This window comes from Centroberyx gerrardi, chromosome 15, assembly GCF_048128805.1.
Source record: "Centroberyx gerrardi isolate f3 chromosome 15, fCenGer3.hap1.cur.20231027, whole genome shotgun sequence".
NCBI lineage: Eukaryota > Metazoa > Chordata > Actinopteri > Beryciformes > Berycidae > Centroberyx > Centroberyx gerrardi.
This window is the reverse complement of record NC_136011.1, coordinates 18,550,161-18,568,519: the sequence shown is the minus strand read 5'-3', so window position 1 is coordinate 18,568,519 and position 18,359 is coordinate 18,550,161. Positions and strand designations below refer to the sequence as shown.

General features: G+C 40.8%; 1 protein-coding gene across 1 annotated transcript; it reads left to right on the top strand.

The window, feature by feature from the left end:
* Positions 1-322: 322 nt before the first annotated feature.
* LOC139921441 (G-protein coupled receptor 26-like) lies at positions 323-3,300 on the top strand. Its single transcript, XM_071911670.2, has 3 exons — positions 323-993; positions 1,916-2,029; positions 3,024-3,300. Exons 1-3 carry the CDS (start codon positions 323-325, stop codon positions 3,298-3,300), a joined length of 1,062 nt encoding a protein of 353 aa, XP_071767771.2.
* The last annotated feature ends 15,059 nt before the right edge of the window (positions 3,301-18,359 follow it).

Below are 18,359 nucleotides of genomic sequence, written 5' to 3'. Positions count from 1 at the left end.
GAGAGAGCTGCTGGAAAACTACCGCAGAGCTTCACGAGAACTAAGCTTCTGCCTTTCCACTATTCCCACGAAACTGAGTTAAAAAATTGCATTTAATATTCAGGTGAGCATACCCTCTATGAATTTCCTGCGACCTAATCGTGGAAGCTGTTGGAGGAACCGTTCCGTTAGTTGAAGATATTTGGAGCCTGAGGAGGGTAAGCATGACAATGTATTGGACCTATAGATGCTGCAACTGGAACTCACGATGACAATTCGCATCAGGACTGTGGATGCACTCGTCAAAAGTCTGGATATTTGAGCGGGACGCAAGCACCCCACCATGCACGCAGCGGACATAGCTGCTTCCGTGGTGGTTTTGGGGATTATTGTCGTGTCGTTGCTGTCCAACGTTGTGGTGCTGATCTGCTTTCTGTACAACCCAGAGATCCGGAAACAGGTACCCGGGCTTTTTATTCTCAACCTGACGTTCTGCAACCTGTTGCTAAGCGTGTCCAACATGCCACTAACTCTGGCCGGGCTCATCACCAAGGGCCACCCCGGAGGCAGCGGGTTCTGTCAAATTGTGGGTTTCCTCGACACTTTTCTCACCACGAACTCCATGCTCAGCATGGCAGCTCTGAGCATCGATAGATGGGTGGCGGTGGTGTTCCCGCTGAGCTATCACTCAAGAATACGGCACCGAGATGCGGTAATAGCGCTAGGATATACGTGGATACACTCACTTTGCTTCTCCACGGTGGCCACCTGCCGCTCCTGGGTTGGGTACCACCACCTTTACGCGTCGTGCACGCTGTGCAATGTCAGAGCGAACGGCGCCGGGACGCAGTTTATCATTTTCACCGTGGTATTGCACTCTCTCACTTTCCTCCTCACATTGATCGTGTTGTGTGTAACATATCTGAAAGTGCTGAAAGTTGCGAGGTTCCACTGTAAACGCATCGACGTGATCACTATGCAGACGCTGGTGCTGCTCGTGGATATTCACCCCAGGTAAAGAATCATTAGAAGTTCATTTAGTCTAATCCATTCGTATTTGTCTTTCATACTTAAATGTTTGCACATGCCTGACTCTAGCAATTCCTTCCTTTCCAGCATCTAGTGTGTTCATTTTAGCGACACAGTTTTGATCCCACGCTGATGAGCTGGTGTTTCAGCACCACAGCTTTGGTCCAGTGTGTTAAGCATGCATTCAGAAGGAACATTTTTGATTCGGTGTGCCAACTAGCATGTTAACTCTTTCATTGCTGCCTCTAACGAAGACTAAAGGCCATTCATGGCATTTTGTGTGCTGGAGACACAAATAACAATTACGCCAGTCAAGTTGCCTACAACTCTCACTAGTGTATTAATTTGGAACATCAAGAGCATGATTGATGTCCAAAGATGGTGACGATGGTGATGATGGAGTCAAATCAGTCCTAGGATTAAACCCAGCAGGATTTTCTCTCCTTTGTCTTGCATTCTTTCAAAAGCGGGCTGCCAACTAATTCAAAATATACATAAAGCCTACAGTACATTTTATGAATCTTCCAGGGACATTCCTCCACATACAGTATGAATTCAAAAGTTACATCTGAATTTAAAGTGATAGTGATTGTTAAATTATATCCAGCATGTGTCAGTCCATTACATTATTATGTCAGGAAGGTCAGCTGTCCTCCTCACTTGCCTCCCCATCGTTTCTATCCATCTTCTATTTCTAGTCAATTAAACCATTAACTAAACTTTGCATCGCCCCCCAATTAACATAATTGATATCTGCATTTTCCAACCTGACTCTCACAGCTAATAGTGCCCAGTGCACCACTTTTTTCTTTTTCATCTTGCATTTTCTCTCAGTGACTGGGTTCATTATGTCTATGCGTCTGATTGTGCCTCCTGGGTAGATAATAGTACCTGTGTGCTTTGGCAGTGTGCGCCAGAAATGCCTGGATGAACAGAAGCAGAGGAGACAAAGGGCCACCAAGAAGATCAGCACGTTCATCGGCACATTTGTGGTGTGCTTCACCCCTTATATCATCACAAGGTGAGCAGAGAAGTGAAGTACTTTGTGTGCGTGTGTGTGAATGCAAGTTTGTGAAGTACTTTACACCGTGTATCATCAAAAGATGAGCAGATGTGACAGCAGGGAGTTGGAGCCTTGGACTACAATTGGATTCTGCACTGGCTTTTCATCTAGTTTAATCAATAACAAATATTTGGGTTTGGAGTTGGCTCTCTCATTCAACTAAAGAGGCAGAATATTTCTCCCAAGAAAAACTTTTTTACTCAGGAGAGTTATTCTAGTTAATTTTCATGTACCTTTTTGTGGATATCAATGTGGGTATGCTCAGCATCGATTGACTACAGATGGCGATACCCATCTCGTCATCTGGCAATATTTTTAGCTGCTTCCTCATCATAATGAGATAGCTTATTAGTTCTACACACATCTCCACTCCTTGTTACTGAGCCGTCACAACTGAGGTGGATGAGCGAGAAAGAGACCGTATTGTTGGCTCTCATTACTTTTAGTCGCAGTATTGGTGTTGTTAACCTGTCACAAGCTGTTAGAATTCTGATACGGAAATAGAAAGCACATCAGGAGTTGTGTGATGGTGAATCTGTAGGGAATGCTAGAGCCAGAGGAAACCAGACTAATGAACAAGCCAAATTACTAGGAGGACAATGCCCCCGTTGTTTTACGTTGTCTTGGCTACTACTAATTTTGTTTACAATGACAAAAAAAGTGTCAGTGACTCAATCGTATTGTGTCTTTCTTCTGTAAAATAATTGGAATCAACAAGAAATCCAAAAGCAGCAAAAATGATATAACCATGAGTTCACATCCCCCAACAGGGCGATGGCATTTCAGTGAAGTGAAATATTGACATTTTCAAAATATTACAGGACTTGGGGGTTTCATTTTCTTTAGTTGTTTTCCACTCCAGTTGCACTGATCTATGAAATGGCTCAACTGCTGCATTTTGCTTATGGTGTATGCCTTTTGTTTTTTTTTTTCTTTTTGTTTTTTGAGTCAGAATTGTAGAGCTCTTCTGCCCAGGGCCCATAAGCCCTCACTGGGGTGTGCTGTCCAAATGTTTGGCCTACAGCAAGGCAGCCAGCGACCCGTTCGTCTACTCCCTCCTGCGTCACCAGTACAGGAAGACCTGCAGCCACCTGGCTAACAAGGTCCTGAAGAGGAGCCCACTCAACTCGTCCTCCCGCAGGGTGGAGAACAGTGCAGGGAGGAGCGACACCAACACCAACACCAACACCAACACCCAACCACCTGTCAACAAGCCATCCGTCCCGTGAAGGTCACCGCTCCTCTTGTAGAGACTCTGAGGTATCATACTGAGCTGCAGGCGTCTGGGATTCAAATTGAAATCTTACTTTGGAGTTAAACACCCAACATGATACTTATGAAGAGAATAGGGGGCACACAAGTAAGTTAAATTATTGTCATTTTGAGCTCATGGGGTTTATAATCTTGTACTGGTTTGACAGTGGATTGACCCATCAGTGATGGTGTAACATCAGACTAAACGGACCTGTCACTGTATTACTGGCTGGAGCAGGACGGGCTGACTGCCTTTGTAGTTGTGAATCATTAATGGAATTTAGTATTTAATTTTAGTATTTCAACACAAGTGTAATACAGTCTTTTTTCTGCAATGAGTGACACTTTCTAATGGGATAGTTTTGTAGCATATTGGTAGATTTGTGTCAAATAGCCCGTGTAACTTGAAAACCAAGATAATTTGGTAACTAATTTGTTAGCAGTATCATTTAATGTGATAAGTTTTACTTCCCACCCAGACTGAATGGTCGAATTTTGATGAACATTACCTCTGACCTCAATAATCACTTTGTAGTTGGATATAAATTCAAGGGATGATCTAAAAAAGTGAATTGATTTTGACAGTACAATCATGTATGCATAGCAGTAGGCCAGTACCATAGTGGCGATGGTTTAATTGAAATTCCAATGTAGCTGCAAGGCCTGAGTCCTAAAGTGCCTTTCAGACTGTGAACTAACTGATATCAAAACACAGACCGCTGCCCAGCAGAGGATACCTTTCACACTCTGTCTTTCAGACTGCTATGGAAGTGAAATAATAATGATTTACAGTACTGTGGTTAAGTATAATGATGGAGCCTGATATGCAGCTTGGCCGCATTGTAGGAAATTATTAAATAATGTTTTTTTTTTGTTTTTTTTGGTTTTTTTTTTAATACTACCACATTGTACTGTTGCACCACGCAAAACAGGGTACTTCACTATTTGAATGTGATAGCAGCTATTCAGTGATGTGTAATTAACATTCCATTTCATGTCACATGAGTGGCAGTGTGACTTCTGAGGTTGTAAAAATGATTCATTTTGACAATGTTGGCAATCAGGGTGTTGTGTTTTACTTTGCTGTGAGAGTATGAAGCCTTTAAGCGGCATAAAATCTATTTATTTTTGTCTAAACTGTGTTTGATTTTTGCAAAATACATTTGTGATTATATTGCAATAAATGCTGTGCATTTTGACATTTTGAAAGTCTCACCAAGTCTTTCCTGTGTTAACTACACATTTAATCATGCCTTTGTGTATATCACTGACTCTATGATACTGCCAAAAACAAGATGCAAATGTAGACAGTAAAATTTTACTTGCACAGTTCTTAAACAAAAGGCAAATCTGCCAACTCTTAACATCTTTATTCTCCCACAGCGAAGAAGTAAAAGAGAGGGAATAATTAATTTGAGAAATAAGATACGTTCCACCCACCTTTGCCCCTGCTGATATGGCAGCTGAACAATTCTTTTCTCCAGCTCAGACACTTTCTTTCACAACAGAATCAGGGTTGAGAGTTACAGGCCTTCATAATTGCAGGGCTGTTAGAAGAAGTGAGAAAAGAATAAAGGGAGCAAAGAAAAGAGAGGAAAATAGGTAGTATCTGCATCTCTTTACCAAGCAGGCAGCTGTGACAGTGCTAAGGGATTCTGGGCATTGGCACCTTCCTCATTTGCCCCCTCCTCCTCTCCCTCCTTCCACTCTTCTTCCTTGGAACCCATTTTCCATCAATGCACTTAAACCTACTCTCTGGTAAACCTTCTACTTTCCCTAAGTGCATGGAGCAATACCCATCTAGATCAAAAATATGAAACAAACAGGAAAATGTAACTTGTCAAAGCTGCCTCGTATGCAAGCGACGAGTTTTACAATTCACCACAGGGCAAAAACTGCATTCACCATACCGCTTTATTCATAATGCATGACAACCAAGGGCAATTCGTAGAAAGTGCTCGGAAAGTTTGGAAGGATCTCCAGTCAGGAGGTGCGCAAATACCTCATCTCCCAGGGAGACTCAGTGAGTGGGCGAGAGGCAGACACAAACCTGCCATACAACGAAATGCTGTGTACAGACCTTGTGATTAAGCCACAGTGCGTAGGAAGAGGAAGAAAGAGCAGGGGAGGAGAGGGGAAAAGACAAGTGCACTGGCTGACTTCACACAGCCCCACCTTGGGGATGGAATGGCTCTCCCAATTAGAAGAGGTAAAAGTGGTCCCCATACAACACCATGAAAGACTCTATGAAGTGAGATTTCTCACAGGAGATCCCGGAAGTTGTTGCAATAGCTGTATTTTAGAAGCTTTAGATGTAGGGGAAAATGTCGCTGCGCCTCATGTATACTTAAATCACCACGTACTTGAAGGGATTCCATATGCCATGTCTCTTGAATACATACAGTACAGCCCCACAGTCATGCTACAGCCACTACCTCGACACTGTCATCTGACCTTATTGTCAACCTACAGCACATTACAGTTCTTCATGTCAAACACTGCTTTGGGGCCAACTGGAAACATGCATGTCTGCACATAAACAACACTCGTACAAGGTGCAGATGCAAAGCCTTAAACCATGTATAGGCATATCATACAGAAAACAAAAAAATCTGGCTGGCCTGTTAAATAAGTCCTGTGTTTTTACAAAGCAGAGATAGCGACCTTGGAACGGCAAGCTTGTGCATCATGACTCATTTGAGTCACATGAGATTGTTAAGAAGTAAACTTGAAAGGAAGATGAGGCGATGGGAAGCCAGATGCACATGATGTAGGCTATGTGTTTTTTTTAAATGATTCACTAGAACTGACTTTGGTGGGCGGTAAAAGAAAGGGGCTGTCTGGCATCTACTTAAAAAGAGCACAAAATGTACAAAAGATCTAGTTGATAGATAGATAGATAGATAGATAGATGGATAGATAGATAGATTTTTGTCAAATTTTAGTTTTGCAGTATATTGAATTTCAATATTTCGTTCCATCCCTAACAGATAGATAGATGAGTAATATGCTTCGCTATAAATGGAGTTGATTTGAGTATTCCTGTCCACTCCACACACATACACACACACAAATAGACACACAGACACACACCACCCCACCCCCCATTCATCCATCCCAAGCCTTCCTACACCACGGAGCAGGAATAACAGCCCTGACATGCTTGTCCATAACTCTGCCAGTGGAACAGGACTGGCCCCTGGCAGAGGATGTGAATCATGAGGATGCTGGGCCCAGATGCAATGTCATGGTATTCCCAATGCCCTCAAGCAAACAGCCTGCGCCGCACACAGAATGAATAAATAGACTATCTGTTCCTATCGAGGAACACTGTATTTGATTTTGCTGTTTCTGTTGGCTGTAAAATAAATGTTTTGTCTTAAAGTGCCATTTGCAGCAGCGTTCAAAGAGAATATTGTTGCTGTCAGGTGAAAACCTTGTATCTCCAAAATGTAAACCTTTTCACAATTTTAGCTTGACCACCATTATTATTATTATTATGATTATCCAACATGTTTTGAAAGGGTTTCATTAGCACCAAGGGTCATAGAATTTCCTTAATCCATATAATACTTCAATTGTAGTTAAAACATGAAAATCAACAAAATTTGAGTTACGAGGTTTTCACATGACAACAGTGATATGCAGCAGTAGTGGGAATTATTATTATTTGTTCATGTTTATATTCTGTATTTTGTGTAGTCCACCATAAGGCAATGTCTGCTCCACATGTCCACAGCAAAAATGTCAAGCAAATATTATGGTAAGACTGTTGTGTGTAATGTTGTAGCCATCTGTTCAACTGATAAACAACATTTGCTGTGTGTGTGTGTGTGTGTGTGTGTGTGTGTGTGTGTGTGTGTGTGTCTGTGTGTGTGTGTGTCACACACACATGGGTTTGTGTGTTTGTGCATACAAAATAATCATAATTCACAAATAAGGAACTAACACAAAAGGTTGATTTTAATCAGCTAGAATTGTCCAAAATGAGACAAACTAATAACAAACCCTCCCAGAACAGAAATGAGGAAGTAATCAAAATCAAGAAATGGGTTGGGTAACTTACAGTCATGACAGAACATTTGATGTGTGTTTGTGCATTACACATCCTGACTTTTCCCACTCTTCATGCAAGCTCCAATCAAAGAGTGCTTGCTTTCTCTTCTGTGATAATAGAAAATCCCCTGGCAGTCTAATGCTAACATTTCACCAGGACCGCCCATACTCTGAGCACCACATTGTTCCTGATTCAAAATAATAAAGGCACTTAAGAACTTAATGCAACTTGGCCTTTATGTGAATACCATAAGAGGCAGGAGTCTAGCTAGGATTGACCTTTCCACGGAATTGCTTCCAATTATTCAGCAGATGGGCTAAAAATACCCCAAAGTACTGGAAATATATATTGTATATGATGTTCATATGTTCTGCTCTGGCGGTGTTTTGAATGCTTTGTTTAGTTCCCTTTGAACATCCCAGCTATGTGGTTTATGTGAAAACTATAAACTCATATAAACTACATTTCTGATATTTTGATGTACAGATATATGCAATGGGAAGAGAGAGAGAAAAAGAGAAAGACAGACAGACAGAAAGAGAGTACTTTCTTTACAAGAAGCAAATTATACAAAGCTCCTTCTCTTACACCTACATAGCATTTCTCACAGTTTAACCAGTGACACTGGCTGCTCCGAGAAGCGAGACACTGTAGTAGCTGCTGCTTTACATGTCTGAGTCACACCCACAGCTGAGTAATGCTGCCCTGAATCAAACAACAACAAAACTCTGGAGGAGGGAATTCTGATACACCCTGTGTTTAAAAATAGATCAGAGGAGAAAAAAAAATACTCGTCCTTTTTTCTCCTAATCAAAATTCAAGAGAAGGCAGCAGACACGTCTAGGTGTATCCAGAAAAGCTGCCATTTGCATGTTAATGCTGACTGAATCGATTTGCATCAGAACGCTTGTCATGTAGCTCATGAGCACTCTTGTGTATTCTTAAAAACACTTAGGATATCCTGCATGGCCACCTACACACCTAGTGAGGAAGTGGCAGTGTTTTGGTGACTAACTATGCCAGCTGCTCTGAGAGCTGTGCTAACAGTTAATGAGAATGTGATATACTGTATGCGGCTTGAATCTTCAATGTGAATAGAGTAAGTCATTTCCAACCATCTGTTTATCAGGAGATACAATAACAGGAGAAAGTTTAGTGAGATTTATGATCTGGATGGACAACAGATGGCTTTCAGCGGATGTAAATAATGTTCGGAAATAAAACTTTTGATCGGTCTAAAATAATTAAAATACCATTATATATAGGCGTATAGTTTTGAAGGAATTTGTTGTGCTGGAAGGAATAAGGAAGCAGCCTATAAAGCAGTTTTCTTCCTCTCACAATCTAGGTTAGTTGTAAGGAATAATAGCTAATCTAATAGCTGATACAGTAAGGAAAAGGCTTCACTGTTCCATTTATCTATGTCTGTTTGTAGAGTCTGGGTGGGTGGCAGAAAGATAAGTATTCTGCTGTAGCATGCATACAGAAGGATGAAGAAAATATTTTGGCTAGTGCATCAGCAAACTAAAAAGTAAAACCAGTTTTGTTAGATAGCCAATAAAATCAGTTGGTCCCGAGATAAATTCTTTTAAAATTCTGTGTCCCTAAAAAACTGAAAATGCACTGCTCTAAGTAACAGCTCGTATGTGCAGTATGAAGAGAGCTGAAAATTTAAATTCCTATACTAGTCAGTTACAACACAGTTGTATATAAACAGCTTGTTTCACATGTTTTAAGTAAGAATTTGATAGACTGTTATTCAACCCAGAGCTACTGACACCAAGGTTAATTTTAGTCAGACAAATGCAGTATTTTCTGACCATGTCTCCAGTTAGCATGCTGCCCATGTTTTCCAGTCCTGCCCAGTATACAAGGCACATATTCAGACAGCTACCTCCTACTTCATTGATGGAGAGCTGCACGCAGACTCTTAACTCGCGCTAAAATGCATTAACTTGACTCTGACAGCTTATTTTCAATTTCAGTGAAACCCTTTTTTTTTTTACCAGCATTCATGAGATGTTTTAAGGATGCTTGGCTTTATTGTGATATGGCAATAATTGGATTAATCAGTACTACGGTGATACTTTAAATGTCCACAATTTGATAATCTAATACCATGTTTAAAAAGTAAACCAAACAACAAATAACTTGATCAAACAGGGCTGAATTGATGATTTGTCTAAATATGATGGAAATATTCAGTTTAGGCGAAAACTGTTAGATTTTTATTTTTAAAAATCTCATCTCAATTCACAACAACTTATAGATATACTTAGCTAATATCAAAGAAAAATGCTTAAGAGATACATTTGTATCTTTGGCTTGTGTCATTTTGCCATAAAACCCCCTGAAAGACACCCTATACCAAAACTGCCAAGAGCTATGAAAGGCCTCTGAAAGGCATTTCCACCTTTTTCATTACCTTGCTGTCAGCTGCAGTGAAGGTTGCGTGTGATATAAATGTGCCAAAAAGGTCCACTCTGTCACAAGGTACCAATAGAAATCCCATCAGACAATAATTGAGACCAAAGAAGGGCACATCTAAACTGACACATGGAGGACATCTCCCTTTTTCTAGGTGAGATACAGCACTGAGAGGGTTAAAGGTCACGCGGAAGTGAAGGCACCACTCAGGGTTGTACAATATCTTAACAGAGAGTATTCACGGCTTGATGTCTGACCCTGGGAAGAAAACCAGAATATCCACTGATGCTGGAGTGGCATATTGAGGTATCATGTAAGGAGAGAGTGACGTGTAAATGCAATAGGATGTGACCGTACCTCACTGACCATATATGTCTTTATCCAGCCTACTTCCGCTCAATCAATACCTACAACCAATACCCACAACCACAGAGAAAATCAAAAAAGGGACACATGTAAGGAGGTTGCCACTATAAATGGTAGAGAGGGATTGGGAATCTATCAGAAGGACAGAGAACAAAACTGATCCACACAATCATTGTTTCAGCCAGCTAAGAGCCCATGGCTTAGGGAAAATCCATCAAGTCACTTAATTAGGAGAGACTTCAGCGGTGGAAAGATCTGGAGACAATGGAGACTTACTCTGGAGATGGGCCTAATTAATGAGAGAAGGCCTGTGGCTGGCTAGACTTCACCCTGCTACAGCACTGCATAACTTTATAGGTAGAGGAGAAGACTAGTAGACAATACTATAATACCCCAATGACCCCCCAGACCACCCCAAGAGCAACATCACCATTGACAGCAATGGACATCCATAAGCAAGCGAGTATTTGTGTGCATGTGTGTGTGTGTGTGTGTGTGTGTGTGTGTGTGTGGAGAGACACAGAGAAAGAGAGAGAGAGAGAGAGAGAGAGAGAGAGAGAATGAAAGAGAAAGGGGTATAACGGGGGTGGCATGACATTAAACCTGACAGAAGGGAAACATCATTGCCTGCTGCAAACTACAAAGGCTCTTCATCCATTTCCACTGGTTGACTGGCCACATTTCTTACTAATAGGGAGAGAGGGGGGATGAAGATGTGTGGCTTGGTGTGGGTAAGTGGAAGATGGTACATTCTGATCTGATTTTAAGGCTGCAGATAATAATTGGTGGTGGATTTTATAGCTGGATGTTATGGTAATGTGCAACTTTACACAGATTTTCATAAATGTCATCCAACGGTGTATCTAGCAGCCTACTGAGTACAGGACTTTTCTATTTTTTCTACAGTGAGGAATCTATATCTTACAATCATTGTCCTGTACAAGGAATGTGACTAACTCTGATTGGTATTATCTGATTGGTGATAACTGCCATCCCATGGGTGAGGACCAAATGTCAATGCAAATGCAAATGTCATGCATTTGAATGCAAAAGTAACTTAATCAAAAAAGTTTTATATGAATCCCAGGCATGACTCATCACATTAAATGGATGTTGAGCTGCTATCATTGCCCTGAAAGTTCGACGTGATTACTATTTGGGAAGAATGAGAGGAATGAGTCACATTTGGAAGTGAATCAAAGCACCCTAGCTCAAATGATAGACGCAGATAGGCACTGACAGATACTCACATGAGACACACACACACACACACACACACACACACACACACAGCACACGTAGCACGTACAGGACAAATGGATAAGAGACTGTGACTTCTGGCAGACACAATCTTAGAAACTTTCCCTACAAGGCTCAGAGGAACAAAACACAACCTGAGTTGCCATGGTTTCCTGGCTTTCCTAAACTTTGAAACGTGCTGCGTGCAGCGGGGCACACATTATAGCCACAGTCTCTTTTGGTATATCTAAAGAGCACTTCTGAAGCCTTCACATTGATTTGTGACATTGAGGTGGTTTGCATATAGACCACTATTGGTCAAACAAATAAACATCACTCTGAGATAGAATCCTTCACTTGAGACCCCCTGAAGATGTGCTTATCATAGCACTGGGTAGACACAATAATGAGTTTTCTAGGTCAGTCACTATGGCAACATAACCTTGAAAGTTGCATACGTCAAAAGGATTTGGGTCTTTGCAGGCCACAACTGTACTCTCTGGACAGTAGAAGGTGTATAATAATCTCTGTTTTGGTTTATAAAAACATATTGATTAAAATGACCGTGGCGTGTAAAGTTTGTGGGGGGCGACGCAAATGATCGTTACAAGGAAAGTTGAAGTTTGGAAGTTGAAAATGTCTGGGGCGACGTAAGCGAGACGCGACGCAGCAGGATTGTGAACAACAATGGCGGCGGCGATGGCAGCAAAAGTAGGTTGCAGGGTTGGCTATGTGATGAAGCCGCTTAATTATTTCAGAACTCGAGGATAAATGCAGTAAAAGAAGAAGAAGAACAAATAGCTAAACTGAATGCATACCTTTTGTCTGAGAAGATGTCTTCGCTCTTCCTCCTACCGGATTCAGCAAGAGTTTAGTCTATCAACTAGCTAGCTCCGTTGGTGGTGACGAAAATGGCTTGGAGGGAGAACCCAGTACCCGTCGTTGTGTCTCCGTTGTACCCATGGAGGACCAGATCTGGGAATGTGCAACAATGTTAACCATATGCTGCTTGGTGTAAGAAGAAGAAGCTGTCCCGAATTCGATGTTCTCCCAAGTCAAGTGGACGGTTCCTAAAGATGAAAGGAAGCCGGATGGTCCCCGAAGCCACAGCAACTGACTGGAGAGAGGTAAGTAGTGAATGGCGTAACTGACATAATTTATAGTGTAGCTATAGCAACTGCGGTACTGAAGGCGCTATTACACATTGCTTAAATCTTTCGGCTTGGTTTTCAGTTTTAGGCTAGAGGTTAGTCGCTGCTCGCTAATTAAGGTTGAGTTTTTGTACCTTTGGTTGCAACCTGAAGTTTCTGTGGAAAGCCAGAGCATCCAGAGCATCTGTGGAAAGTTTTCCTGGAATTGCACTCAGAAGCATCTGTGTAGTCTCTGATTTGGCCTAATTTAGTACACATTGGGTCCACGGACCCCCATTTGATGAGATTTTGTCTCTCAAACCCAAATCTGAGAATATTTTTATTTTTAGATATGATTTTGTCCAGAATTCCATGACTGTCTGTATTGTAGGTAGAGAGATAACAGAGAAACTATGATCAAAATAGTCTTTCTTCTACATTCTCTAATTGTGTTAACTTCTAGTGAATTAAATAATGGTGAAGTTTAACAGTTGATCAATTTGCTGGGGACCCCCTGGAACCCCCTCAAGGACTCCTGGTGGTCCCCGGACCCCACGTTGAGAACCACTGACCTAAAGGCATTGTGGCTAACCCAGATCTTCATCTAAATCAATATTTTGGGTTGTATTTACCTTGTATTTTATTGTATTTACCTTGGTCCAACACCAACCCGAAATTTTTCAAAGCATCTCCTAATGTTACATTGACAGTATTTTGTTTTACATCATTCCTACAAGACTTATAAGTCTGTACAAGGAATTTTCCAAGTCCCCTCTCAATATTTTCTGCTAAATCTTAACAGCATTGCAAGTCATAGCAAAATACGCATGACCCTGGTGGGGCTATCAAGATGCTATGCTGAAACACGTAACTATACTTATATATTTGGACACATTTCGGCATTTCTTATATTGTGTAAGTCATTGTGTATATTTCTATGAAACATTTATATGGGAAAATGGTCCACGGCGATGTTGAATTTCTCCATGTTGCCAGAGCAAAACGAACAGGGCGCCAGTACTGGGAGTCTCTATTGTGCAATCAAATGAGATAGCAGGATGAGTTTCTTCTCGCTGAAATTGAAGTCATAGCACAGTTCAACCATGACTGATTGCCTCTGCTCTTTCCCTCTGTGTTTGTCCTCGCAAGTGGAAAACGAGACATGCTGCCTTCCGTAGCAGCCGATTGTTGTTGCTGCTGATGGGTGGTCATGAGGAAACAGACCTAATGCGCACAGAATCAGGACACATATTTCTGCCACGCCTGATGTTTCAAGAGAGGGTTACATCTTTTTGTGTCCTGTCCTGTGCAGTGTCCTGTCCTGTGTAATTTAAGGGCTTGTCCTGTGTAATAAGGGCCGTGTACCATTAGGTGGCTACCGTGCTCCTGTGTCCCTTGTGTCTGGACGTGGGCGAGCTTAATTTCATGCCTGGTTATCAACTAGTATATTTTAGTTGTTAAAGCTGATTTATGGATGTAACGTCAAGATATTTCCCCAAGCCCTATCTTGTCCTGTCCTGTACTGTATTGTACTCTATGCACTGTAAACCCAAATAAGTGAGCAGAACTCAAAAAAATTAAGGCAACTGATTGCCTTAGATTTTTTAAGTTTATGAACTCAAAAGTCACACGTTTTCAGAGCTTAAATATTTGGAGTTAGTGTTACATGTACCATTTGATTAGCGGTAAATCAAATTACTGATTAAGTCAACTCAAATATTTTCAGTTAATGCAACTTAGAATATTCATTCATCTCTCTCAATACAATAAGTTAACATAACTGAATAATTTTAAGTACACAAACTGAGCATTTCATGTTCAATAAACTCAATATTTATTAGTCTCTTTTTAAATCTTTTGCATACTCACAACTCAAAAACATTGACTTCTTGAAACTTAAAATCATTTACCTCGAAACTTAAAAAAATTGTGGCAACTGATTGCCTTAATTACAATGAGTACCACTAACTTAAAAAATATACATATACACCATATTCAAAGTGCAGAGAACTCAAAAATTGTTCCAAGAGTAAACTTTTCGTGCCACCCTCTCCCTTTTAACACACACAGTGAAATAAATATTTGAAAGACAAATAAATAACTATAAAAAAGAAAAAACAGAGAAATATATAAACTATATTTATCTAAAAAATATACACAAAAAAAAAAAAAATATATATATATATATATATATATATATATATATAAAAAGCTATTTAACAATTGCAAAGGCACAGTGTGTACGTTGGGCCATCTGGCTGAAAACCTGTTTAGGGCAGTAGGGCAGCAACTTTTAAGAACAAAATTACATAAATGTCACCAATAGCTTATAAACTTTGCATGTAATTCTCTCACTCTTCACTAAAACTGTTAAAATGTCTAATTATTACATTAACAAGTATAAAGGCACAGTGTGTACATCTGGGCCATCGGGTTGATAACCTAGTGCAGCAACTTTGTAAACAAACCTTCATAAATGTCATGAATAGCTTACAAACTCCTCGTACAACTCTACATATAACAAGAAATGTTAAAAGGTAAAACTGTTACATTAACAAGTCCAAAGGCACAGTGTGTACTTTGGGACACCTGGTTGAAAATCGTAGTAGTAAGTAAATAACTTTGAACTAGAGGGTACATGTCCAACCATAAAATAGCCTTTTTTCCGCTTTTCAGACCAATTTCTACACATGGAATGGATGGGACAATACATCAAAATTCAATATATCACAATACAAAAATGTGATATTAGCTACATTTTATTCTGCTGTAGTAATGAAAATTGCCCCGGCTTGCCCATTAAAATTTCACAAACTCTCCATCCAAATGACATTGTTTGCACTTTGTAATGACATTTTTTTTGGTTTACATTCTAGCGAGCTGGTGCCATCGTGGAAAGATTTGTGTCTCAGAATGTCTTGTATCGCATCGTGAACCCCACATCACGTATCGAATCGTAACATGAGATACGCAGATCTTGCCATCCCTACTACACATGTATCATCAAGTCATTCTTGAGAGTCTGCAGCCTGGGTGACAGTTTACCACCTTCCAAACCAAGTAAAATTTTCTGAGTGAATTCGAAAGTGTTGGTCAGTCCTTTGGGATAGCTGAGATGTAGTGCATAGATCAGGCCAAACATTACCAGGAAGGCATCGGCAAGTCTGGGGAGGTTGACCACGACATCACTTTCTAGGACGACGGAGATTCTCACAGGATGGTAGTGAACTGGACTCATGGCACTGTCGCTGACGACTGTAAGGAGGGCCACTGGTGCATCCCCAATCTCTGGCTCATCAGTATCATCCTGAAAGAATGAAAGAGAGATCACATTAATCACATCCACTTCATCTAAAACACCATGGGCACAAAAGAGAAGGTAATGGGCCTGATAATTCTTCAAAGGGACTTACCATGCATGCTCTGAAAAATCCAGAGATTTCCTCACGAAGATACACAGGAAGGGCATGTAGAACAGTGGTACGCCTTGTGTGGATATCATGTAACTCCTATGAAGATTACAACAGACGTGTAAATAACTAATCAATTAACTAATCAAACCTGATGCCAAAGAGTCCCAAGCAATTGGCCACCACATTGATATCTGGACATAAATCCACAAATAACCTGCCGACTTATCTGGGGCAATCAGAGAAATGGCAAAGATATAGAGAGGACTAATTGTGTAATTCAAAAGCTCACTTGAATCATTAAAAATAACACCAATATTACACAGATTTAACATGTGAAATGTGTAATCTCTTCACCTGTTCATCATGGATTTTAAAAATTTCAGCCAAAGCATCTGCTGTCTTCCCAGTTTTGGATGCCTTCTGTCTGAATAAGGTCATCAAACGAGGAGTGTGGCGATCAAGCTCAGCATAGAATGTGTTGGGCAGGTTCTGGTTTGTGATCCGCTGGAACTCTGCATACACCTACATTTAAATAAAGAGGAAAAGGACAGTACAGTGACATCAATTAGTCAGTTCAACATTAGTCAAATTTGGTGAAACTATACAGAATGTAGGCTTGGGCCGGTGTGAGAATTTCAAAATTGGTCCAATATCCATGAAAGTATTTGCTAAAACCTGTAATGCCAACTTTTAACCACAAGAGGGCATACTACAATTGCATGTTAAAGGAATAGTTCCCCACAAAAAGAAAATTCAGTCATGATCTACTCCCCCACCACTCCCCACCCCCCACAATGCCAGTTGAAACAAGTTTTTTAGTCCATATAACGGTCCCGGATTTTCCCAGCACAACTCCGTAGCAGCCTTCTCCAAAACTAAAGTCTTTGAGGGCCGATCTTTAGAGTTCCAAAAATAACCATAAAATTACTCCGAACATCTCATGCAGCATAATCCAAGTCTTCTGATGCCATACGATCACTCTGAGTGGAAAAAAAATAACTTTTATCCATTGTTTAATGCAAATTGAGTCTTTCTGCACTGTATTCAGCTTCCGCATCACCAAACCTCAGAAGATGAAGGTCGCGCACTGTTGCACACACATAGGTTTGGTAAAGCCGAAGCTAAACAATGAAGGAAGCCTCCATTTGCATTAATTCATGGATAAAATTTGTTTTTTTCCACCCATTGCAATCGTATGGCGTCAGAGGAATTCAGTTGTTTAGGAGAAGGCTGCTACAGAGTTGTGCTGGGAAGCTCCCGGACTGTTGTATAGACTAACAAGCTTCACCAGAGTTTCAACTGGCATGGGGCGGAAGAGATAATGAATGACTGAGTTTTAATTTCTGACATACATCACCAGCAAAGGAAAAACAGGCAAAAGACAGCTAATCCATATTACCTCAGATTCCATATGGAGAGCAGGCCAAAGGTCCATGAGCTGTTTCACCGGTGGGCAGGTCTTCACTATGGTCTGTCGCCGCAGGGCAAATGTGGTCTGCATCATCTTACCAATTAGGGGTAGGTTTCTCTCAGTCTTCTGAACTTCTTCAACAATTTTCTGCCTCAAATGCTCAAGACTTGAGGGATCCTCTCCTTGGGGAAAGTTGGGCAGAAAGTTGACTTCTGCACGCTTGGGTCTTTTAATGTTGGAGTGTGAAGGTTCATTGTCAGGATTGCTATGACTTCTTTTTCCAGCATTTACAGCGACCTCCTGACATCCAGCCCTTCTCATCTTGGTCCTGTAATTGCCCATCTTAAATTTGATGCTGTTCTTCCATCCATTCCAGCCAGTGTCAGATCCTGCTTCTTTCAAACAGGGATGTTTGGCCACAAGAGCCTCAGCTGCCATTGCTATCTCTCTATCACTTGGGTACGCCTTGAAGCCATATATAGTAGACGCAAGTTTTTCTAAAATATCATGCTTTTGGTCCCTTGTCAACTTAAGATGTGTTCTATTCTTCTCAAATTCGGTATTCCCTTGTCTAAGTTTCAGCTCAACGTCAAACGAAAATGTGGGAATTGGAAAAGCACCTGCAGGCCATCTGCTTAGACGTTCTGGGGATGACACATCTGAAAGTGTTTCAGTCGATGCAAGAGAACTAGAATCTTGTGCAAGTGAGATATGCACAACAGCTTTTTGTGGCAGCTTCTCGATGTCAACCAGGGAAGTAAGTTTTCCATCAAAGTCTGGATCTTCATATTGCAAGCTGAAGTCAAGGTCCAATTCCAATTGTTCTTTTAAAATCATAATCAGTGCATCAACAGAGGCTGGCCGTGAGCTGAGTTTTAATTTTCTTACATGGTCCTTCTCAACGACTCGAAGGATCATGTTTTGTGGGGCTGCAGCTGCCATTGCACTAATGAATGAAGACACATTTGAGAGGTTAAAAGGTTGCAATTCA

What these genes read in the sequence shown, in the direction of transcription:
- LOC139921441 (XM_071911670.2), top strand. Translation starts at nt 323, where the DNA reads ATGCACGCAGCGGACATAGCTGCTTCCGTGGTGGTTTTGGGGATTATT. An exon ending in CTCGTGGATATTCACCCCAG is followed by an intron (nt 994 to 1,915) that starts GTAAAGAATCAT and finishes GTGCTTTGGCAG; the next exon opens with TGTGCGCCAGAAATGCCTGG. An exon ending in ACCCCTTATATCATCACAAG is followed by an intron (nt 2,030 to 3,023) that starts GTGAGCAGAGAA and finishes TTTTTGAGTCAG; the next exon opens with AATTGTAGAGCTCTTCTGCC.